At 45.7% G+C, this 25,810-nt stretch overlaps 1 protein-coding gene across 1 annotated transcript; it reads right to left on the reverse strand.

The window, feature by feature from the left end:
- Positions 1 to 46: 46 nt before the first annotated feature.
- LOC139409525 (assembly factor for spindle microtubules) lies at positions 47 to 24,876 on the reverse strand. Its single transcript, XM_071154796.1, has 30 exons — positions 24,583 to 24,876; positions 24,185 to 24,328; positions 22,510 to 23,977; positions 20,885 to 20,980; positions 20,659 to 20,754; positions 19,240 to 19,386; positions 18,113 to 18,352; positions 17,874 to 17,941; positions 17,637 to 17,778; positions 17,232 to 17,362; positions 16,905 to 17,080; positions 16,635 to 16,780; positions 15,406 to 15,491; positions 15,065 to 15,277; positions 14,471 to 14,675; positions 14,216 to 14,364; positions 13,890 to 14,018; positions 13,556 to 13,750; positions 8,532 to 13,322; positions 8,248 to 8,397; positions 8,052 to 8,152; positions 7,706 to 7,865; positions 7,392 to 7,601; positions 7,029 to 7,178; positions 6,652 to 6,843; positions 6,291 to 6,483; positions 2,630 to 2,784; positions 2,250 to 2,426; positions 1,016 to 1,188; positions 47 to 764 (listed from the first exon to the last, which is right to left on the reverse strand). The coding sequence occupies exons 1-30, from the start codon at positions 24,874 to 24,876 to the stop codon at positions 662 to 664; spliced, it is 10,680 nt and encodes a 3,559-aa protein (XP_071010897.1). The 3' UTR covers positions 47 to 661.
- Positions 24,877 to 25,810: the final 934 nt, after the last annotated feature.

Below are 25,810 nucleotides of genomic sequence, written 5' to 3' on the forward strand. Positions count from 1 at the left end.
AGGGGAACAGTGTTATACTAGTCATGATCAGAAACAACGGTAGGGGGAAATAGCATCTAACGGCAGGAAGCGGTCACAGAACAAGGCACTTTCAGGTGAAATCAGATGTTTTATTTACAGCAGTAGGCAGTCAAAGTAAATATTTACAGAATGGATTCAAGAATCGGCCCGGTATATTTTCTGTTTGGCATGTGCAAATTAGATCTAAATCACATCTTTCAATTACCAGATACTTCACACACCTATCTAGACAGTTAAAACGCCACGTTACTCATCTGTTGTCAGGAGACTTCGTGTCTTTCTCCCACAGATGTTTTTAGATCATTAACATGGGATAATAGTAATAGGTCTACATGTTTTTTAATTCACCCTTATTCAATCCATCAACCTGCAGGTTAAATGCTTCCACCATGTGGCCACCAACCATCAGTGTATACACCTTGCATCATGTCTTCTTGTTGAATCAAATGAAGTTATCAAAGACAACTCATGGAGCTTTTTCTAGATAGAATCAAAACATTAACAAGCTAAAAAAAGTCATCAACGTAGAGTACATTAAAAAAAACATTTAAAAAAATACAATCATATGCGTATCATTTAATAAACAATTATACAAAAAAATGTCTATGGAAAAAGCGAAAGAATATTTCATTAAGTATATTTAAAGCACAATAGAGAAGACGTCAGCCACCATCTGTACAGCTCGGAGAGGGTCAACGATGTCTTGCAGTTTGTCCTTTCTGAGAACCCAGTCAGGGGAGAATCTGAGAAGAAAATAACTAATTAAAATCTGTGAAGGTTTACTGAAGAAATAGTATGAGTACATCATATTCATACTTGGTTCACGTAGAATCAGCATTATTGCCAAAGATCGTTTCGGGCAACTTTTCTAAGTCCTAAGCAGTTACCTAGATACTTGATGCGTTTGATTTAGCATGACAGACATGCAGGGTGGGCAGTTTGCACTTTTGGGACTATCCCATTTGTTCCATGGTACTGGGACCAGCGTACTCACTTAGGCACTGGCTTGGATTTGCGGGGGGTTGCCGGGACGATGAAGCTTCCATTTATGGATGCGCCCATCTTTTGCTTGACCACGGTCCTCTCGGCATCCATCTTGTGTTTGCGTGCAGTGAGGCGGTAGATGCTGCGAAGCCGGTCAACTGCCTTGGAAAGCTTCCTCACTTCCTGAAGACCACAGAAACCAACCAGTCAGACATGTTGAGTTGTGAACAACAAACCAGTCAGACAGAAGCAGTAGCATCCGCCGCAGGTTGTAGTAGCAGCGGAAAAATAACCCATTTGACATAGAGTAAAAGTACAAATATACCTTGAGTAAAAACTATAAAAAGTAAATGTAATTGCAAAAAGATACTTGAGTATCAAAAGTATGAACCATTTCTAATTATTTCTATTAGGCAATCCAAACGGCACAACATTGTTTTTTTTAAATTTACGGATAGTCAAGGGCACACTCCAACAATTTACAAATGGAGCATGTGTGTTTAGTGAGTCCACCAGATCACAGGCAGTAGGGATGACCAGGGATGTTCTCTGTTTAGTGAGTCTGCCAGATCAGAGGCAGTAGGCTTGACCAGGGATGTTCTCTGTTTAGTGAGTCCCCCAGATCAGAGGCAGTAGGGATGACCAGGGATGTTCTCTGTTTAGTGAGTCCTCCAGATCAGAGGCAGTAGGGTTGACCAGGGATGTTCTCTGTTTAGTGAGTCCCCCAGATCAGAGGCAGTAGGGATGACCAGGGATGTTCTGTTTAGTGAGTCTGCCAGATCAGAGGCAGTAGGGATGACCAGGGATGTTCTCTGTTTAGTGAGTCTGCCAGATCAGAGGCAGTAGGGATGACCAGGGATGTTCTCTGTTTAGTGAGTCTGCCAGATCAGAGGCAGTAGGGTTGACTAGGGATGTTCTCTTGATAAGTGTGTGAATTAGACCATTTCCCTGTCCTGTTAAGCATTCAAAATGTAACGAGTACTTTTGGGTGACAGGGAAAATGAATGGAGTAAACAGTGCATTATTTTCTTTAGGAATGTAGATAAGTAAAAGTTGTCAAAAAATATTAAATAGTAAAGTGCAGATAACCCCCCAAAAAACGACTTAAGTAGTACTTTAAAGTATTTTTACAACACTAGCAGCAGCAAGTAGCAGCAGCGATAATAATAAAAGTAGTAATAAAAGCAATAGAAGCAGCAATAGAAGCACCAGCAGCAATAGAAGCACCAGCAGCAGTGCCATACCAGAGCCCTGTACTGGTCCTGCAGCAGGATGATCAGAAGGAAGCAGGCCTTGGTGAAGATGCTGCCTCCTTTGTCGGCCACCTTGTCTCCGGCCTTCTCCCTGTATATCTGGAGCAGGTCCAGCAGTGTGTCCACAGAGTTCTCCACCGCATAAACCGCCTCGATTGTCTTGTCATACTGTTGAAGAGAGAAAGAAAACATGCAGCGTTAATCTATTGAGCAAGGAGGGCTGCAGCGAAGGCCGAGAACATTCACAATTAAACAAACATTTTGTTTCACAAAGTAAAAATTATACAGAAAGTTAGTTTTATCTGGGCAGAATCTACTCAAAGGTATCCATATAGGCCTGTGCACAACAAGGGGTGTTAGGGAAGACCCACCTTGGAGAGGTTGAGGAGCACCTGGATGGCGTAGGTAATGACTTCCATAGAGGGGACACTCCGGTTGCAGCTGCGGATCAGCGTGAAGATGACCAGCGTGGCGCCGCTCGTCACCAGACGCTCACAGCACTCTGGGGACAGCCTAGTGGCGGTCTCTGCACACACAAACTTCCTGTTAGCAAACTTCCTCTGCATATACACACTTCATGTTAGCCAACCAGTCAATGCCCCCCCCAGACACACACTTCCTGTTAGCCAACCAGTCTCCCTAACATGGTTAATGTCAATACCCCAATAGTACCATCCAGTGTACTACTCTACCAACAGCCGTTAAGCTCTGACATGCTGTCAACTAGCTCAACCCGGCTCTCTTTTGACGACTTCTGTAACCGTAAATAGCCTTGGTTTCATGCATGTTAACATTAGAAGCCTCCTCCCTAAGTTTGTTCTATTCACTGCTTTAGCACACTCTGCCAACCCGGATGTTCTAGCTGTGTCTGAATCCTGGCTTAGGAAGACCACCAAAAATGATGAAATTTTAATCCCAAACTACAACATTTTCAGACAAGATAGAACTGCCAAAGGGGGCGGTGTTGCAATCTACTGCAAAGATAGCCTGCAGAGTTCTGTCCTACTACCCAGGTCTGTACACAATTTGAACTTCTACTTTTAAAAACCCACCTCTCTAAAAACAAGTCTCACCGTTGCCGCCTGCTATAGACCACCCTCTGCCCCCCATATGTGAACTGATTGCCCCCATCCATCTTCAGAGCTCGTGCTGCTAGGCGACCTAAACTGGAACATGCTTAACACCCCAGCCATCCTACAATCTAAACTTGATGCCCTCAATCTCACACATATTATCAATGAACCTACCAGGTACCTCCCCAAAGCCTTAAACACGGGCACCCTCATAGATATCATCCTAACCAACTTGCCCTCTAAATACACCTCTGCTGTCTTCAACCAAGATCTCAGGGATCACTGCCTCATTGCCTGCATCCGTAATGGGTCAGCAGTCAAACGACCTCCACTCATCACTGTCAAACGCTCCCTGAAACACTTCAGCGAGCAGGCCTTTCTAATCGACCTGGCCGGGGTATCCTGGAAGGATATTGATCTCATCCCGTCAGTAGAGGATGCCTGGATATTTTTTTAAATGCCTTCCTAACCATCTTAAATAAACATGCCCCATTCAAGAAATTTAGAACCAGGAACAGATATAGCCCTTGGTTCTCCCCAGACCTGACTGCCCTTAACCAACACAAAAACATCCTATGGCGTTCTGCATTAGCATCGAACAGCCCCCGTGATATGAGGCTGTTCAGGGAAGCTAGAAACCATTATACACAGGCAGTTAGAAAAGCCAAGGCTAGCTTTTTCAAGCAGAAATTTGCTTCCTGCAACACTAACTCAAAAAAGTTCTGGGGCACTGTAAAGTCAATGGAGAATAAGAACACCTCCTCCCAGCTGCCCACTGCACTGAAGATAGGAAACACTGTCACCACTGACAAATCCACCATAATTGAGAATTTCAATAAGCATTTTTCTACAGCTGGCCATGCTTTCCACCTGGCTACTCCTACCCCGGTCAACAGCACTGCACCCCCCACAGCAACTCGCCCAAGTCTTCCCCATTTCTCCTTCTCCCAAATCCGTTCAGCTGATGTTCTGAAAGAGCCAAATCTGGACCCCTACAAATCAGCCGGGCTAGACAATCTGGACCCTTTCTTTCTAAAATGATCTGCCGAAATTGTTGCCACCCCTATTATTAGCCTGTTCAACCTCTCGTGTCGTCTGAGATTCCCAAAGATTGGAAAGCAGCTGCGGTCATCCCCCTCTTCAAAGGGGGGCGGACACTCTTGACCCAAACTGCTACAGACCTATATCTATCCTACCTTGCCTTTCTAAGGTCTTCGAAAGCCAAGTCAACAAACAGATTACCGACCATTTCGAATCTCACCATACCTTCTCTGCTATGCAATCTGGTTTCAGAGCTGGTCATGGGTGCACCTCAGCCACGCTCAAGGTACTAAACGATATCTTAACCGCCATCGATAAGAAACATTACTGTGCAGCCGTATTCATTGATCTGGCCAAGGCTTTCGACTCTGTCAATCACCACATCCTCATCGGCAGACTTGACAGCCTTGGTTTCTCAAATGATTGCCTCGCCTGGTTCACCAACTACTTCTCTGATAGAGTTCAGTGTGTCAAATCGGAGGGTCTGCTGTCCGGACCTCTGGCAGTCTCTATGGGGATGCCACAGGGATCAATTCTTGGACCGACTCTCTTCTCTGTATACATCAAATGATGACGCACTTGCTGCTGGTGAGTCTCTGATCTACCTCTACACAGACGACACCATTCTGTATACTTCTGGCCCTTCTTTGGACACTGTTAACAACCCTCCAGGCAAGCTTCAATGCCATACAACTCTCCTTCCGTGGCCTCCAATTGCTCTTAAATACAAGTACAACTAAATTCATGCTCTTCAAGCGATCGCTACCTGCACCTGCCCGCCTGTCCAACATCACTACTCTGGACAGCTCTGACTTAAAATACGTGGACAACTACAAATACTTAGGTGTCTGGTTAGACTGTAAACTCTCCTTCCAGACCCATATCAAACATCTCCAATCCAAAGTTAAAATCTAGAATTGGCTTCCTATTTCGCAACAAAGCATTCTTCACTCATGCTGCCAAACATACCCTTGTAAAACTGACCATCCTACCAATCCTCGACTTTGGCAATGTCATTTACAAAATGGCCTCCAATACCCTGCTCAACAAATTGGATGCAGTCTATCACAGTGCAATCCGTTTTGTCACCAAAGCCCCATATACTACCCACCATTACACCTGTACGCTCTCATTGGCTGGCCCTCGCTTCATACTCGTCGCCAAACCCACTGGCTCCATGTCATCTACAAGACCATGCTAGGTAAAGTCCCCCCTTATCTCGCTGGTCACCATAGCATCTCCCACCTGTAGCACGCGCTCCAGCAGGTATATCCCTCTAGTCACCCCCAAAACCATTTATTTCTTTGGCCGCCTCTCCTTCCAGTTCTCTGCTGCCAATGACTGGAACGAACTACAAAAATCTCAAACTGGAAACACTCATCTCCCTCACTAGCTTTAAGCACCAACTGTCAGAGCAGCTCACAGATTACTGCACCTGTACATAGCTCACCTATAATTTAGCCCAAACAACTACCTCTTTCCCTACTGTATTTAATTAAATGTATTTTGCTCCTTTGCACCCCATTATTTTTATTTCTACTTTGCACATTCTTCCACTGCAAATCTACCATTCCAGTGTTTTACTTGCTATATTGTATTTACTCTGCCACCATGGCCTTTTTTTGCCTTTACCTCCCTTATCTCACCTCATTTGCACACATCATATATAGACTTGTTTATACTGTATTATTGACTGTATGTTTGTTTTACTCCATGTGTCGTTGTATGTGTCGAACTGCTTTGCTTTATCTTGGCCAGGTGGCAATTGTAAATGAGAACTTGTTCTCAACTTGCCTACCTGGTTAAATAAAGGTGAAAATAAAATAAAAATATCAGTAAAGATATGTTACACATTTCCATGTAATGGTTATTTCAGGACTATTATTGCTTCAGTATAGTGGGATGAGCGCGGTCTCACCCAGATTCTTCAGAGCCTCCAAGATATAGGAGAAGTGCTTGTATTTGAGGAGGTATTCGATGGCCCAGGACGTCTTGTTGCACAGCCGGTCCTCCTCGCGTACCTCCTCAGACACCTTCCGCAGACGATGCCTCATGGACACCACTTTACGATTGTCATGGAGCTTTCTGGACTGGTGGCCTCGCCACAACGCCTAAACAGAGAGAGGGGTAAGACCCAGGGGTGGTGAAGGGAGAGAAGCAGGGAGAGAATGAAAGAAAAGCATTAATTTTTTCCCCTAATGACAACAAAGCAAGGATGCTGTACTGACTTGTAACTTAATTCCCCATTGAATGTATTGAACAGAGACTCAGTACAGTACCTGTGCCTTGATGATGCCCTGCTGAACCCTCTGTTCCCGCCTACGGAGGAGGAAGGTCCTGGCGGCATGCTGGATGGTGGAGGCGGCGCGACGGCGACAAGCTAACCAACCCCTGGCTGCCCTCTGGGCCACGACCACCCTCCTCCTGTCCTCCAGGTATCGCCGCCTCTGGAGCCGTGCTCTCAGCCACCTCTGGCAGGAACAAAATGGCAGAGAGACATGTTTACTGTCCTTAAACAGAACTGCTCATTCATAATGATCACCCTCCAGCAGGAAAACTGATCTTTACTCTCAACTCATATTGGTGATAACATACAGTTGGGGGGGGGGGGGGGGGGGGGGGGGGGGGGGGTAGTTAAAAAGGGATGACGTTGTACCTGTATAAAAATGACAGAGGTGATCTGTCTCTTGGCAGACAGCAGAGCCCAGTGTGACCTCAGAGCTCTCTGGATCCGCACAGCACAGAGGTGGTGGTACACAGCCGCGCAGAAACGCACCCTCCTCTCCGCAGAGGCCGTTTCTCTCAACTACAAGACAGAGGACAAAACAAACAATGGTGTTTCGATCTCGTGTTTTCTGAGACCACTATAGAAGAGAAGTGACAGTTGGCTTTCTTGTAATAATCTCAGCATTTAGCACTGATTCAGGGTCAGTTGATTTCACCCATCCTAAAAGTAACACTAACGATTTATCGTAGGCTTAACTATTCCTAGATCAGGTTACAAAGTAAGTTCTATTACCTGTCTCCTGGCAATCCAGCCTCTGCAGTGAGCCTGGACAGTGATGGTAGCCTGTTTCAAACGTGTGTATTTGACCCTCTCTGCTTTAGCCTGCTGCATAGCTCGGACTCTCCTCTGTAGGACCAGGGCAGCCTCTCTTTGTCTCTGGAACGCCCGTTTCTGGACCCTTCCACGGAAGGACGACTGGACCAGCACCGCAGCCCGCTGCTCCTGGAGGGGGAGGGGAGATTGAGTCAGCCAGCCTGAACCTCTATCATAGTAGGCCATCAAAAGAAAGATGAACCTGGTTGGATCCAGGGGTGTAATAGTCTTACCTTATGCAGGCGATTCCTGGTCGCATGGCCTCTCCACGACGCTTCGATTGTAACAGCGGCAGCTTTCATGACCAGGAAGTTGCGACGCTCTTCCCTGGCTTTCAAGGTCTCCCTCCATCTGCCCTGAATGACACTTACACTACACTGGATCACTAGGAACCTGGAGGAAAACAAAACCAAGCACTTCATTTGACCGAGGCCCCCACTTTTTCGAGGTTATTAAGTAAGGCACATCCAAAACAAGTCGACAGGACCCTAGTCATCAAAGCAATCTATGAAACTTAAAGTGGACAAACCATTTCTGATGCTCAAGCAACTAAAACAGAGAAGTTGTATTATTTATTACCTGTTGCGTAGATGCCTGGTCTGCATACATCGGTGGACTGTGGCGACAGCCGCCTGACGTTTCTTGGCACTCTGTCTAGCAAGATCACCACGGAACACTGCCTGCAATCCAAACAAGTTAACCATGATCAATAAAATAACATTGATTAATCTCAGTACGGAATATTATTAGCAGTAGTAGTCGATTGATTACTTACTTGAATAAGAACAGCAGACTTCTTCATTTCCAGGTATTTTGCCCTCTCTCTTCGGCAGAGGAGATAGGCCCTGAAACGTTCCTGTATTATAGCAGCAGATGCCCTTTGATGCTGAAACCGGCACCTCTCCACCATTCCACGGTAAAATGCCTGAATGGAAAAAGGAACAGTCATTTTTTTCAACTGCATTTACGGTCTAATTTTGGCATTTTGTTAAGGTTTTGGCAATAAATTCAAAGAATGTTTACATCAGACCACAGAGGAAATATTACTTTGGTACAGACCTGAATTGTGACTGCACTTCTCTTGAGATTCTGGTACCTCTTGAGTTGGATGTGTCCACGCACTCTGGCCTGCAGCATTTTGACACTGGTCAGGGTCTTTAGGTACAGGGATCGCTGCTCTCTCTGGGCCTGCCGGCCTCTGTAGTACTTTTGGAGAGTAGCGGCCGCTGTCCGACGCTTCAGGAATCTCCTCCTCGCCACCCAAGCCCTGCAGTGAGACTGCAGCTTTACCGTGCTGGATCGCAGGGTCAGATAACTTCTCCGTTGGATGGACATGCGTATCACGGACTGGATCTTGACAGCCGCACGTTTGCGTCTGGCCAGCCTTCTTGCCAGGGTTCCACGGATGGCTGACTGAAGCTTCACAGCAGCTTCTCTGATGGCCAAGTAGTCGTCCCTTTGTCGTCTGAGGACGTTGCATGATCTGTACCATCTTTGGATCGTGACTGCAGAGGCTTGTGTTTCGTTGTACCGTGTCTTGGCCTGGTGTCTTCTGAAGGCAGACTGGATCAACAGAGCAGCAGCTTTTTCCTTCAAGAAGCGTTGTCGTCTGATGCTCATTCTCAGAAATGACTGAATCTTCCTGGCTGCCTTCATCCGTTTAGCCAGCTCCATTGCCTGTTTTCCCCTATACAAGGCCTGAAGGTTTATCACAGCATTTCTCATCTGATGGTAGTTCTCCAACTGAGAGTTCCTCAGTCTCTGAGCTCTGAATCTTTGCTGAAAAACACTGGCTGCCCAATGCTGCCTCCTGTAAGCAGACTGCTCCTTGTGCATCCTGAAGTTGGCCTGGATCACAGTAGCAGCTCTGCACATCTTAGCAACGTCTTGTCGAACACGATACCCTCTGAAAGCTGCCTGAAGGACTATGGCAGACTCTCTGCACTTCTTTAACCGGTCTCGGTCTTGTTTCATTTGAATGTAACATCTGAAGTACCTCTGGATGATGATGGCAGCAAACCTCATGGCCTGGAACTTGACCTGCTCCTTGTGCATTCTGAAGTTGGCCTGAATCACAGAAGCAGCTCTGCACATCTTAGCAGCATCTTGTCGAATGTGATATGCTCTGAAAGCTGCCTGAAGGACAATGGCAGACTCTCTGATCTTTATGAATCTGTCTCGGTCTCGTTTCATTTGAATCTGAGATCTGAAGTACCTCTGGATGATGATGGCAGCAAACCTCATGGCCTGGAACTTGACCTGCTCCTTGTGCATCCTGAAGTTGGCCTGAATCACAGAAGCAGCTCTCTTCATCTTAGCAACGTCATGGCGCACGCAACGCCCTCTGAAAGCTGCCTGAAGGACTATGGCCGAATTCTTCAGTGTCAAAAACTGGTCTCGGTCTTGTTTCCTTTGAATGTGAGATCTGAAGTATCTCTGGATGATGATGGCAGCAAACTTCATGGCCTGGAACTTGACTTCCTCTCTGTGCTTTCTGAAGCCAGCCTGGATCGTGGTGGCAGCTTGATGTTGAAGACTGATCTCCTTTCTGGCTCTCTGGCCTCTGTATGCTGCTTGGAGCAGGATTGCGGCACTGCGCATTCGTTGGTAGTGATGCATCTGCTGTTTCACTGCAACAGCGGCACGATATTTTTGTTGAATGGCAAGGACAGAGGATCTCAAGGAGAGGTACTGTCGGCGTTCGCAGTGCGCCCTGTAACTTCTCTGGAGAACACTGGCGGCCTTGTGCATCTCTCTCATGCGCTGTCTGGATAGCATGCCCCGGAAGGCAGCCTGTAACACGACAACAGCCCTCCTCTTTATGCACAGTGCTTTCCTGTCTTCCATCATCTTCTTGTTGGCTCTGTAACGAGCCTGCACTGTGTTCACAGCCCACTGAAGCCTCTTATAATGCGCCCTCTGCAGGTGTTTCCGGACGTGAGATTGAATGAGTATGGAAGCTCTGCATTCAGTCTGCAACTGCTTCCGTGCCGTCATTTCTCTGAAAGCTTCCTGAAGGACTATGGCAGACTCTCTGATCTTTATGAATCTGTCTCGGTCTCGTTTCATTTGAATCTGAGATCTGTAGTACCTCTGAATGATGACAGCAGACAATCTCATGGCCTGGAACTTGACCTGCTCCTTGTGCATCCTGAAGTTGGCCTGAATCACAGAAGCAGCTCTGTGCATCTTAGCAGCATCTTGTCGAATGTGATATGCTCTGAAAGCTGCCTGAAGGACAATGGCAGACTCTCTGATCTTTATGAATCTGTCTCGGTCTCGTTTCATTTGAATCTGAGATCTGTAGTACCTCTGAATGATGACAGCAGACAATCTCATGGCCTGGAACTTGACCTGCTCCTTGTGCATCCTGAAGTTGGCCTGAATCACAGAAGCAGCTCTCTTCATCTTAGCAACGTCATGGCGCACGCAACGCCCTCTGAAAGCTGCCTGAAGGACTATGGCCGAATTCTTCAGTGTCAAAAACTGGTCTCGGTCTTGTTTCCTTTGAATGTGAGATCTGAAGTATCTCTGGATGATGATGGCAGCAAACTTCATGGCCTGGAACTTGACTTCCTCTCTGTGCTTTCTGAAGCCAGCCTGGATCGTGGTGGCAGCTTGATGTTGAAGACTGATCTCCTTTCTGGCTCTCTGGCCTCTGTATGCTGCTTGGAGCAGGATTGCGGCACTGCGCATTCGTTGGTAGTGATGCATCTGCTGTTTCACTGCAACAGCGGCACGATATTTTTGCTGAATGGCAAGGACAGAGGATCTCAAGGAGAGGTACTGTCGGCGTTCGCAGTGCGCCCTGTAACTTCTCTGGAGAACACTGGCGGCCTTGTGCATCTCTCTCATGCGCTGTCTGGATAGCATGCCCCGGAAGGCAGCCTGTAACACGACAACAGCCCTCCTCTTTATGCACAGTGCTTTCCTGTCTTCCATCATCTTCTTGTTGGCTCTGTAACGAGCCTGCACTGTGTTCACAGCCCACTGAAGCCTCTTATAGTGCGCCCTCTGCAGGTGTTTCCGGACGTGAGATTGAATGAGTATGGCCGCTCTGCATTCAGTCTGCAACTGCTTCCGTACCTTCATCCCTCTGAAAGCTGCTTGCAGAGCAGTGACTGACCTAAGCTTCAACAGATAGGCCCTCTGGTCTTTTCTTACCATGGCCACATCCCTGCATCTCTGTTGACATAGTAGAACAGCAGTTTTGACCGCAAGGAAGCGTTTCCTGTCCCTGAAAGTGAGGAACCGCCTCTGAATGATCATGGCTGAGTGGTGCATCCTAGCAACCTCCATTCTTGCTCTGTGACCGCGATACACTGCCTGAATCACAACTGCTGCGGACTTCACTAAGGTGTACCACTGCATCTGTAGATCTCGGAGCCGATTGGCCCGGTAATGCTGCTGTACAATGATGGCCGCCACCTTTGTGGCAAGATAGGCCTGACGCACTTTGTGCATCCTTAACTGAGCTTGGATGACCGTAGCAGCTTGGTGTTTCGTCCTTAGGTCTCTTCGGACTCTGGATCCCCGGTAAGCAGACTGTAGCTTTACTGTAGCCAATTTCAGCTGGCTGTACTGCGCTCGCTGTGTTCTGCTTGCTACAAGAGCCCGGAACCGACACTGGAGGACTACAGCAGCACGTTGCAGTAACACATATCGTCTTCTACAGAGAATGACTCTCACTACTGACTGAAGGACAGTAGCAGCCTGGTGTTTTTGCCTCAGCTCTTGCCTAACTCTCATGCCACGGAACCTGGCTTGTACAGTAACAGCAGCTTTCTTGACCAGGAGATAGTCAGTTCTAATTGTTTTCCCTGCCCTATAAGCTCTGTACTGGCTTTGGATGGTCCAAGCAGCCTCCTTTCTTGACCTGAACTGTGACTGCAATACATGTCTACGGTAGGAAGACTGAATGAGTGTGGCGCATTTTTGCAGTTTTTCAAGCCTCTTCCTCTCTGCCCTACCTCTCCAGATAGCTTGTATTCTCAATGCAGAATATTGGAGGGCCATATATTCTTTCCTTGATTTCTCCCCTACTAGCTTGGCTCTAAATCGCTGTTGGACAACAATCGCAGATTTTTTCAAGGACAAGAATTTGCGTCTGGCCACAAACTTCATGAAAGTTGCCTGGATGACTGTGGCTGCCTGATTCTGTTGTTGCATTAGTCTCCGAGCCGTATGTCCACGATAAGCGGACTGTATGGTAACAGCAGCACATCTCATTTTCAGGAATTGTTGCCTCCCTGCATCTCTTTGTACAGAGGCCCTGAACCAACGCTGAATCACGACTGAGGATTGTCTCATCGTCGCCATCTGTTTTCTGACCGTGCTTGCCCTAAAAGCACTTTGGATGACAGTGGCAGAGTGATGCTGCAGTTTCAGTGTCTCAAAGTTGCGTCTCTGTGCATGACCTCTACACCAAGCCTGAATGAGGATGGCGCTCCGCTGGGTGCCCATGTACTGTTTTAGGCACCTGTGCATTCTGTAGCAAGACTGAATCTTCAGGGCAGCTGCGGTCCGTCGGGCCATTTTGTCACTGTGCCATTTCTTAAATGCAGTTTGTATCACTGTGGCAGCATGGTTCTCCCTCTGCAGTCTCCGAGTCTTCCGTCTCCGATAGTTTCTCTGGATTTTGATAGCTGCTGATCTCAGCGAGCAGTAACATTCACGCTCTTCCCTTGCCAGAGCCGAGGCCCTAACATGCTCCTGAATTACTGTTGCAGCCCACTGTGTCCTTCTGTAGGTAGTGACTGCCATCTTCATACGCCAGAGAGCTTGAACTTTAACAACATGCAATCTCAAGCGCTGGTAGTTTTTCAAGGTAATATACTTCTTCCATTGTGCCTGTATGACAAGTGAAATGTGCTTAGATAACTGCTAATCGGTTTTGAGTTATCAATATTGTTCAAGATCTTTCCACAGTGATGCAAACTGGCAGAGATGACTTTACATACTATACCTCATGCATGTAGTATAGCTATAACTAATGGTGAGCAGGTTACTAAGTATGAGCATGGTGGGTGGGTAGGTAGGGACAACAGCCCATATATGAAATTCTATAAAAATAAGAAACGTACTTGGATGGTGGTAGCAGCAGCAACCTGGAGAGCCCAGAGTAGAGCCTTTCTCCTCAGTGTCAGGGTGTTCCGCGCCGAGTAGCCCCTCCATGCAGCCTGGATTCGGACGGCTGCAGCGGTCTGACAGACAGCTCTACGTCTCTGGAGAAACTGCCTGACCAGCACCTGGATCTTCCCTGCTGCTACAGTCCTTTCCTATACCAGATGAGAGGATAGGTGATATGTGAGAAGTTTCTCCAGGTACAAGAGATGTCATCTGCACCAAACAGAAAATCATAGAAAAACAGTAAGACTGTGTTTGTGACTTTGAGAGGTAATATAGACTAGACGTAACCTGGTAAAGCTTCAGATCCTTCTTCAGACGGTACTTTCTCCAAGCTCCCTGGATGATCCTGGCAGCACGCGTCTCATTCCGCAGGTCCAGGAGACGGGCACACAGGAAGGACAGGTAACATGTCACAACCTGGAACAGAGAAACACAGATCAAATAAATCTGGAAACACTTAAGAGATGCAGCATTCTTGTTAAAAATTAAAAATAAAGGCACTGACAATTACAAGAATGTATTGAAATGAATCAAAGTTGGAACAGTTCACTAGTTTTCCCTGAGAAAAGAAATGCACACAGTCCAGCCTTGGAAGGTCATAAAGCCCCTCCCACCTTCTCATTTGGGATAGTGTTTGACATGTCAGCAGGGTTCATCATGGCAGGAACCCCTCCCAAGTCAGACACTGCAGTGTTGACCAGCCTGAAGTTATTCTTCTCATTCTCCAGAAGCTCTTTGAACTCAATCGATGGCAACACAAGGCCTATGAACAATAACAGAATAAAAATCATTTAACCTGTCAATTTTCTTATTATGCAATGAGAACTTTTTAACTGCCTCATTAAATGGATGCATTTGGGAAGAAATACCATTTTGTGTGGTGGGCCAGGTGTCAAAGGAGATGTCCGAGTCGCTGGAGGAGCTGTTGAGTTCAACTCGTCCTCTCTGGGAGCACTCCACAGTTTGAGTGGTGTTGTGGCTGACGCTGTCTGCCGGTAGGTGGCTGGGGTGGTAGTGGTGGATCAGGTAGCAGAGGATACGACCGTCTGAGAACGACACCGTGAAATTCTCTGCCTGGAAAGAGAGAATGATTCAAAATGGATGACCATAAAATGCATGTATGTGTAGTATTAAGTTGGTAAAAAAAAAGTTACATTTTATAAAATCACATCCACTCTAGATAAGACAGAACCATTACCTGATTTTTACCTTTATTTAACTAGGCAAGTCAGTTAAGAACAAATTCTTATTTTCAATGACGGTCTAAGAACAGTGGGTTAACTGCCTTGTTCAGGGGCAGAACAACATATTTTTACCCTGTCAGCTCGGGGTTTCGATCTAGCAACCTTTGAATTAATGGCCCAACATTCTAACCACTAGGCTACCTGCCGCCCCAACATTGAGTACGCCTGCATTTTCTTAAAAAGAGAGGCATTTTTTAAGTGGGTCAGCAACAAACTCACCTTCAAGTGGTAGAACTGGCAGACAGCATTGACCCATTCCATGAGTAGAGTGATCTTTGAGCTACTGTGCTTGAATGGGGGTCTAGGCTTGGCAGTCTTCTGCAGCACACCTTTGTCGGACCTCAGGGAGGCCAGCCTCTGTTTGGTGGTCCAGGTGTGTTTGAGGAAACTGATCTCTTCTCTCAGCTGGTCCTCGTCCAGAAGAACCTCCACCTGGACAGAAGGGGAGGGGGAGTTGATTCATGAAAACAGAGATGAATGTGGGAGAATGTGTTATTGTAGTGGATGAAGCCGAGGAAGGGGACGCTTATCCAAAGTCATTGTCAGGTTAAGAAACGTACCTGGAAGGCAAAAATGATCTTCCACAGCAGGCTCAGTGTCTTCTCCCTGTGTCCATCCACAATATCTCTGGAGTCAATGACAGCATCTGGAAGACATAATGGCAATTAGTTAAAAGGCGACTGCACTTCCTGATTTTTTACCCCTTTTTCGTGATATCCAAATTGGTAGTTACGGTCTTGTCCCATCACTGCAACTCACGTACTGACTCTGGAGAGGCAAAGGTTGAGAGCCATGCGTCCTTCGAAACACGACCAAGCCAAGTCGCACTGCTTCTTGACACACTGCTCGCTTAACCCGGAAGCCAGCCGCACCGATGTGTCGGAGGAAAGACTGCACAACTGCCGACCATGTCAGCGTGTATGCGCCTGGCACGCCACAGGAGTTGCTAGACCACAATGGGATAAGGACATCTCGGCCGGCCAAACTGTCCCTTAACCCGGACGACGCTGGGCCAATTGTACGGCGCCTCATGGGTCTCCTGGTCACGGGCAACTGCGACACAGCCCGGGATCTGTAGTGATGCCTCAATCACTGCAATGGAATGCCTTAGACTGCTGCGGCACTAGGGAGGACCTGCACTTCCTGATTTGGCCTAGTTTTAGATTTGGTTCATTAATTCCACGATGGAATTAAAACAAGTTTGTTAAGCGTGTGGTGTGATACGGGTGTCTCATGTGTGTCCGCAGATGGGAAATGTTAAAACAAATTATTTAGCCAATTAGCTTCACCTGGCTGATGTGCAAACGTCGCAAAGTTGGTTCAACTTTGGACAGAACATCTCTGGGGTCGTTAGGGACCATCAATAAATTACATAATGTCAATGAAACAATATTTCCACGGTGCACATCTTTTAGCCTTCAATATTTATACATGAAATTTATATTTGGTTTGAAGTCATTGAAATTTGGAGTTAATGTCCCATGTACATTATGTCATTTTAGTGAGGGTCCGTAACTACCCACAGCTTTCGGCTGTGGGTAGAATTAAAATGAACCCAAGAAAAAAAAAAACTTACGGTACACTTCATCCCGTGACGTTCCATTTTTTTCCCCCCTATCTTGTAAATCTGTTTTAGACGAGACTGACTTTAACCAAAATTGTCCTATTCACTCTTAGTAGTACATTGATGGGACACCTCACTGTCTAACTAGCAGTGTTATCATTCATTCATTATTTTTTTGTCAAATCCAAAGAATAGTAGAGAAAAAAAAAAAAAGAGTACATTTACCATGCTCATCCTTGAGGTCAACCCCTCTGGCTCGGAGTACCTGCAGGGCTATGTCAACATTGTGGACCTTCTGCAGACGACTGATTGCGGGCATCCTCAGCTTACGGGACAGGCTCCAGTCCTGGATGAACAGCTCCATCACACGCCTGACAGAAAAATATGCGCTAATAATGTCACCAACCCGTAACTTGGAGAGCCAACACTTTGTGCAGGTTTTCGTTCCACCCCCAACAATGACACCAAAAGGACGGGTGTGATAATATGTCTTACACTAGACGGATTCCACACTTAAGGTCAACGGACAGATTCTTGACAGCGAAGTTGAACTCGTCCAGAGGCGTCTGGATGTGGGATACCGGTAGGCCCATGTAACCCAGGTGACGGGGGAGGATCCCCTCGCCACTTAGGAAGTCCCTGGAGAAAGCCAGCAGCAGGTCCTTGGTAGTCTGGAGAATATAAAACAATCAAGAGATCAATTGGAGGTACTACAGGGGGAGGGCTGCAAAGGAATGAAAACAATTAAATAGAGTCAAACTCTGTTAATGTCTGTCAGACAGATTACATAATTAGTGGCCATGGGAGTTGGTGTCACCTTACCTTGAATTCTGCATCCATACAGAACAGACAGGGGTCATGTTCGATCATCCTGGACTCTTTGGCTTTATCCAGGAAACACACCAGGAGGAGAAGCTTCTTCAGAGTGAAACGAGACAGCGCCCCCTCGTGGCCTTCACAGAGAACAATAACAATCAATGACCAACTAATATAATACACTTCATAGAATCTTCCATTCAACAGAAAAAAAAATAATAATAAATAAAAAAATATATATATATATATATATATATATATATATATATATATATATATATATATATATATATATATATATATATATATATATATATATATATATATATATATATATATTTTTTTTTAAATCACTGAAAATAGCAACAAAAAAAGCTGAGCATAATGGAAGACAGGAGAGCAATGAGTTACCATCTTTGTAGAGGTTGGGTACTTTGGCATGTCTGAACTCCGCAGCGATGTCAGGGTTCCACAGCAGACGTTTCAGAATGAACATGGCTAAGCCCATGACGTCACCGTTGCTCTCCAGTGAGATCATCTCCCCGTAAATAGTCTGAAAACAGGTTGCATTTCATGAGACTTCAACATGGACAATAGACATATAGAAAACAAACATGAAACAAATAAAACCATTATCTGACTGACTACCTCCAGTCCAATCCGTAACCAAAGAGGATTGTACGATAGAAGCCAGTTGAGAACCCTTTGGCGTTCTCCTAAAAAAAAACACAAAAAAAACAACTTTACAAAGGCTTTTGGACCTGAACCTTTGAATATGCATACTACTACTTAGAAATGACATCACTTTTAATTCAACTCGAGTTTTAACACACATCCATATGAATCAGACTACATTACATATGTCTAAGGCCATTGTGCATACATACCGATGTCCTTCCAAAGATGCCGATCCTTGCGTACCAGTAACCTTCTAGCCTCCACCTCCAACTCCAGCCTCTGGATGGCTTTGACCATGGGCTCGGAGGTGAAGAGCTGGCAGGCGGAGCGACGCAGCCGGTTGAGCCGCCGCCTGGCAGTGTAAGTACTAAACGACATCTCCTCTTTGGTGGGAGCCTTGTTGACGGCAAATTTGGCATTACCGCCCATCGCCAGGGATACGGCATTCACTACACATCAGAAGAGATGGTGAGATACGAAGCAATGGAATTCTATATCCAGTTGAAGTCGGAAGTTTACATACACTTAGGTCGGAGTCATTAAAGCTTGTTTTTCAACCACTCCACAAATATCTTGTTAACAAACTATAGTTTTGGCAAGTCGGTTAGGACATCTACTTTGTGCAAGACAAGTCATTTTTCCAACAATTGTTTACAGAGAGATTAGTTCACTTATAATTCACTACAACACAATTCCAGTGGGTCAGAAATGTACACACACTAAGTTGACTGTGCCTTTAAAAAGCTTGGAAAATTCCAGAAAATGACGTCATGGCTTTAGAAGCTTCTGATAGGCTAATTTACATTATTTGAGTCAATTGGAGGTGTACCTGTGGATGTATTTCAAGGCCTACCTTCAAATATACTAAATTGTTATCTTATCTACGAATTAGAACCACTATATGAAAATTCAACATCATGCCATCAGTTGACTATCATGTCACAAATGCCCCATGGGTAACAGGGTTTCAAATAGGAAGCCGTCATGGCTGGTGTGGCTGACTGGTCTACAGGAAGCCGTCATGGCCGGTGTGGCTGACTGGTCTACAGGAAGCCGTCATGGCCGGTGTGGCTGACTGGTCTACAGGAAGCCGTCATAGCTGGTGTGGCTGACTGGTCTACAGGAAGCCGTCATAGCTGGTGTGGCTGACTGGTCTACAGGAAGCCGTCATGGCCGGTATGGCTGACTGGTCTACAGGAAGCCATCATAGCGATTGTGTCTATAGCAGGTCCAGTCAGTGAATAAGAACAGTGGTCCCTTACGAGAGCTCTAGCACGCCAAGACAACACGTCAGGGTGAGTACATCACCGTCTTGCTCTAGCCAGGTGAACATTACCTTTGGTGACCTCCGTGTTGACCTTGAAGTCATCAGGGGTGAGGACGTAGTTGATCCACCAGGTAAACCCAGTCTCCTGTTTCTCTATCCAGCGCTCATCATAGAACATGTTCTTCGCAGCGAACGGCATCGGGTGTCTTGGTATGGCTGCAAGTGACAAGTATGTTCCGTAAGTGACAGCACACAACAGTAGATTAGAGAGTGAGCCAGAGATTGATTCTATCTATACACATCACATTGCCAAAAGTATGTGGACACCTGATCGTCAAACATCTTATTCCAAAAATCATGGGTATTAATATGGAGTTGGTCCCACCTTTGCTGCTAGAACAGCCTCTGCTTTTCTAGAAGAACATTGCCAGAGGGGACTTGCTTCGATTCATCCACAAGAGCATTAGTGAGGTTGGGCACTGATGTTGAGCGATTAGGCCTGGCTCACAGTTGGCGTTTCAATTCATCCCAAAGGTGTTCGATGGGGTTTGAGGTCAGGGCTCTGTGCAGACCAGTCAAGTTCTTCCACACCGATCTTGACAAACCATTTCTGTATGGACCTCGCTTTGTGAACGGGGGCATTGTCATACTAAAAACAGTAAAGGGTCTTTCCCAAACTGTTGCCACAAAGTTGGAAGCACAGAATCATCTAGAATGCCATTGCATGCTGGAGCGTTAAGATTTCCCTTCACTGGAACTAAGAGACCTGAACCACGGAAAAACAACCCCAGACCATTATTCCTCCTCCACCAAACTGCATTGGGGCAGGTAGTGTTCTCCTGGCATCCGCCAAACCCAGATTAGTCTGTCTCACTGCCAGATGGTGAAGCGTGATTCATCACTCCAGAAAACTCGTTGCCACTGCGCCAGAGTCCAACGGTGGCAAGCCTTACACCACTCCAACCGACGCTTGGCATTGCACATGGTGATTTTAGGATTGTGCGGCTGCTCAGCCATAGAAACCCATTTCATGAAGCTCACAGTTCTTGTGCTGACGTTGCTTCCAGAGTCAGTTTGTAGTGTAGTGAGTGTTGCAACCGAGGACAGGTGATTTTTACTCGCTACCCGCTTCGGCGGTCCCGTTCTGTAAACTTGTGTGGCCTACCACTTCATGGCTGAGCCGGTGTTGCTCTTAGACGTTTCCACTTCACAATAACAAAACGAACGTACAGTTGACCATGGCAGCTCTAGCAGGGCAGAACCTTGACTAACTTGGATAGGTGGCATCCTATGACGGTGCCATGTTGAAAGTCACTGAGCTCCTAAGGCCATTCTACAGCCAATGCATGGCTGTTTGGCTGATTTTTTTTTTTTACACCTTTCAGCAACGGGTGTGGCTGAAATAGCCAAAACCACTAATTTGAAGGGATTCTTTTGGCCATGTAGTTAGTTAGTGTATGCATGCATGTATCAAAAGGTCTAGGTTACCTGTTTGACCAGGCTTGGTGAAGGCGAGCTTGGACTGGGCCACAGCTACAATCTTTGCAGTTTTTACAGATGAGCCACCAAATGATTTCTGTGCACCTATGATCAAGAGTAGAAAACAAAGACATGCAAAACTCTTCCACATAGAAATTGGCCTACTAATTTACCAACACAACACATCTACAGTGTACCGTCTTGTTTTCCACATTGTAGGACAAGCTTTTTATACCTTGCGGGCCAAGTTTTGGAGCTGGCTGCTTGGCTTGGGCAGGGGACACAGACTTTGGAGCCTTCATGGATGAGGCAGAACTAGTACGCACAGAAGCTGAAGAACAAGCACACACAGATGACATCATTTAAAATATTCAAAGCAATAGGCATGTCGTGACAGTGTGTAACCCCATGCACTGTCTTGGAGGTGGGGCATAGGCAGTGACTCAGACAGGAGCACAGTGCAAACAGAGGCTTTAATTAACAAAAGGAAAATATAATTCTGGATCTTCCAGAGCTCTACAGGGCCAGACTTTAAACTTAGAAAACTAAAAGCATGAAGTCAACAAGACTAGCCAAAAGCTAAAACGCTGAAAATCATAAAATCAGTCCTAGCCATACTTGACAGGACGTGCGCTCTAGACCAGGTATTCCAAACCCCAGGGGTACGCGCAATTCCGTCGCAGGTACACAAAATAAAAATGTGATTACATTTTAAATGTAAACGATCATATTTTCCAACGGGGCTACACATTTGGGTTTCTCTCGCCTGTGTAGCATCATTTCACTGTTAAAAATACATTCTAATAATAGAGTGTTCAGCAAAATAACATCAAATAGAGGCAGCCAAGACAAATAATTAACATGCAATCACATTAAGTTGAGTACAATTACACAGGTACTTTCCCAAAACAGATGACACACACTGGATTTGTTATCCCGTTCATGCCCTGCCGCCAGTCCACTTACTGATATCTGAAACTCATTGAAAGTTCAACAAGCAGTTTTGTGAAAATGTCATTTAAAATCAGAAGCCACTGCCAGATGTCTGGATTGGTCTGCGCTCAGGGTTTCTTGCCTTGGCAAATCGCACTGTTAAGACACTGATGTCCTTCGCAACCACGTACCTATGTGAGAGTGGATTCTCGGCCCTAACTTGTATGAACAGACTGTGTGGAAAATTATTTAAGACTGAGAATCTCCAATACAACATTGCAGAGTTATGTGCATCCTTTCAAGCACACCCTTCTCATTAACCAATATGGTGAGTGGTGAGTTAATCACCATTCTCAATGAACAGATAAGGTTTTATATGCAAGATGGTTAAACGAAGAGCAAAATGATTGACTATTATTAGTGACCTGGTCCAAAAAGAGCTTTGTCACTTCCCACAAGCCAGGTTGTGACGACAACTCACTCATTCTTATGTTTAATAAACGTATCGTATAGTGTGTGTGTGTGGCAGGCTTACAATGATGGCAAAAAAACACCCTGGTGCTAGAGGGTATACAGCTGGAGGTTGAATGTTTGAAGGAGTACAGGACTATAAAAAGTTTTAGAACCACTGCTCTAGAGAATGCTCCCCCCATAGTGAGAGCTGCACACTTTTACAGCAGTCAATTAGGAGAGCTGCCACACCCTCTTTAAGGGAACAGTGCTCAACTGCAGCTTCTTCCCCTAGTCAGCATTCCTCATGCTTTCTAGGCTTGGCCCTACCCCTCCACAGCAGTCCAATAGAATGCTGCCACCCTGGTTAACAGTGCTCAACTGGAGTTCGCCCCCCTAGCCTTGCTGCACCACAGAAGTCAATGTGCACAATTCAATTTACAGAGAATACCGAGGACATTTCAAAAACCAACTCACCTGATGTTTTTGTCTGCTGCCTGTGAGAGGAGGCACTGAACCCCTTCTGCTGAGCTGGTCTGTTGGGTCCCTTCACCACTGTTGACACCCTACTCTTTTTCACATGGAACATGGTTTTCTCCGCAGCATCCTCCACTTTCTCCCCTCCATCCCTCAGAAACTCGTCGCTCTTCCTCTTTTTGCTCCGCACCACCCTCATGTCAAACTGGCTCTGGTTGTAAACAGGAAACACACCTGCCCGGTCAGGTAGAGATTCCACTATCGGTGCTGTGTGGAGCTGAGTGGCTCCCAGAATGGAATCATCCAGGCCAAGGTGCTGGGGGCCACCAGTGGAGGGGTTCATAGGCAGAGGAGAGCTGAGGGAGAGGTTGACTGGAGCAGGGATAGCATCCAAACAAACTGGCCTACAGGAAACTGACTCCAGCGCCTGCAGCCGTGGGGAGATAGTTAATGGAGAATCATTATTTGCATCAGAGTCTATGACAGGGAGACCAGGGGTAACTGTAGTACCCGGGCTTGACTCTGAATGGCCACTGTCCCCAGACAGCTCCAGTGTTTTCTCCAGGAGACGGCGCCTGGAGGTTTTGATTCTCCTCACCCCAGGACTGTGTACCTGGACAGGAACTGGTTTGCTTTTGATGACTGTGGTGGAGGTGAAAGTAACCTTTTTGGATTGAGGAACAACTTCTCCAACCTCTACTTTACCCTCCTTGTCAGTAACACGTTTTGGTTTGATGAAGAAGGTTAGTCTAGGCTGTGCAGGATCTGACTTGATGGGGCTTTCAGACAGGGCTTTGATGTCAATCACAGATTTGACAGGGCCACAATTCTTCTCTCCATTTGCTGACTCCAAGGAGTGGGAGAAATCAAAGCTAGAGCACGCATTTGGAGGGCTTGCACCAACCACATGAGTTAGATCTGACTCAATCAAGGCCAGTGCATCTCTCACAGACAACACTGGTGTTCCGGCCAACACTGTATGGCTTATGTCCGCAACAGTGTCATCAATCACATGGACTGGGCTCTGTATAGACTGAATATGGGGCATCAGCTTTTGAAACCTCTCTGGAGTGCCGACAGGGGACACAGTCGTGTTCAGTAGTCTGGTGAGGTCTCTGCACTCAGGTGTGCCTACTGGGCAACTGTAGCTGGCTGCTGCATCAGAGGAATCGATTAGCTTTGCAGCGGGGACTAGAATGACGACAGGCGAGTTCTTTTGGACATTGTCAAAACTCAACTGACCCAACACATCCTGCTTAAACTTCTGCCCTTCGACAGGTGTGCAGGCTTTTTTGTTGAGTGAGGCAAGAGGGCTGCGAACCTTCTCCCGTCTGTACTGTGGTGTCCGGGACACATGGAAGGTCTTGTTGGCTGCCATCTTCAGGGAAGACACTGAGTTTTTCTTCTCCCTTGGAGGGTCTGATAGGTCAAATGCCTTCTTGCTTTTGATTGAGTCCCACAGACTCTTCTGTAACAAAGGAATAAATAACATGAAGTGGTTTGTAGTTATGTATAGAGCATTTGTGAGGCTTTGAAATAGTTCAAATGAAATTGGATTTATTACGTTACATGTTGATTAGTGTGAATTAGTTAGTATGCGTAGCAACATCTCATATATATATATATATATATATATATATATATATATATATATATATATATATATAAAAGTTACCTTTCTTCTTTTGGGTGCGTCTGCTCTACCGAGCAAAATGGCTTGGTGTTTGACCACCCCATTGGCAATGAAAGTGATCAGCTCTCGGATACCACCTTCCTCTATCGGTGTCCAAGTTATTGTCAAATTGACACGCTCCTCAGGCTGGGAAACAAACGACAGTGGAAATAACGTTAGCGAGCTACTGGTAAAATGTATGGCTAGCTAGATAGGACTTCAAACAAATGTGACAACTGTTGGCTGGCTAGCTAACTTACGCTACATCTGACAGCTAACAAAACGTTAACTTGGTGAATGCCATGCCAACTAGCTCCACTCGTTGCCATCTAACGTTAAGTTATCTAACTAGTTATAGTATTATATTTGAGCACATGTTAGCTAGCTATAATGTCCCTTACCGGAATTGTAAATCGGGTTTGATCCACGGAAAAGCCTTTCGTCGATGCAATCTTATCAATTGCCACCTCTATGTTTGCATCTTCAACGGGATTCTCAATGCAAAGAACTGATGATTTGGAAGATCCCAACTTTACATTTCCAAATGTTACAAACGGAGCCCTTGAAAACTGAATTAAACTCAAAACTGGATGCGAGCTATTGTTTTCTTTATTGCCATAAGAAACAGCAGGGGAATCTTCTTTCTTGATGGGACTAAAATCCAGGAAACCTCCCCTCGCTGATAACTGAGCCATTTCCAAACTTATCTGTAGAAATCAACGCAAGTTAGTCACCGAACCATCTAAAAAAAAATATCTAGCTAATTAACGTAGTTATTTTCCTTGCTATTCTCTATAGCGAGCAAACGTCAACTGACTGAAAACACGTTTCTCTGTTAATGGTTACGTTCAGTTTGAATTTCGATTTACTTTGTTAGCCAATCATATCGTAGGTTGGCCGCTTTATGTTCCAATCGCTGTGGGGTAAACAATGAATGGCCAATCAGAGATCCTAAAAATGTTTAAACTGCCATAAGCCGCGCCTACTCCGAGAAGCGCACTACAGTCATCAGATGCCACTCAGGAAGGGGGCGACGTTGAATATTATATTTTGTAGTTCTTAGCTAGACGTTGTAACCTACTGTGGCTTTGTATTCACGGTTCAGACAGTTTATTATTATCACTTAAGACAACATTCAGGTGTGGCTATGTCTTCCACATAGCCTACTAAATTAGTAAATAAATGTTGATACGTGATGCAATGCTTGTTGGCGAAAATCATTTGAACCATATAGTGAGTGCTACGTTTGGCCTTCTGTTGTCCAATTCAAAAGTTAACCAGTGGAACAAATGTTGCACAAAATCATGTAAATTAAATTGCATTGACTGGTACTTTGTGTTTGATTGAGTTGTGTGTGTTGTATGCAACATCTGTACTTTTTTTAATTAGGTCTACAGTGTTCAGGCTCTCAGTTGGCGATAAGAGAAGGCTGATAGAGCAGCAGTGGAAGACAGCATTCTAGGCTACATCTTCCCTCGTGATTAGGCTATTCAGTGCGGTGCTGGAGCCTGAAAGAGCCATTCTCATTATGTATAAAATATGCACCGTTTCCTCCTTCCCATCCACTTACATTAAAGTATTTCAACACTGACAGACCATCTCACTTACTGGTGCTATATTGAACAAACA

This window comes from Oncorhynchus clarkii, chromosome 5, assembly GCF_045791955.1.
Source record: "Oncorhynchus clarkii lewisi isolate Uvic-CL-2024 chromosome 5, UVic_Ocla_1.0, whole genome shotgun sequence".
In the NCBI taxonomy this organism is placed as follows: Eukaryota; Metazoa; Chordata; class Actinopteri; order Salmoniformes; family Salmonidae; genus Oncorhynchus; species Oncorhynchus clarkii.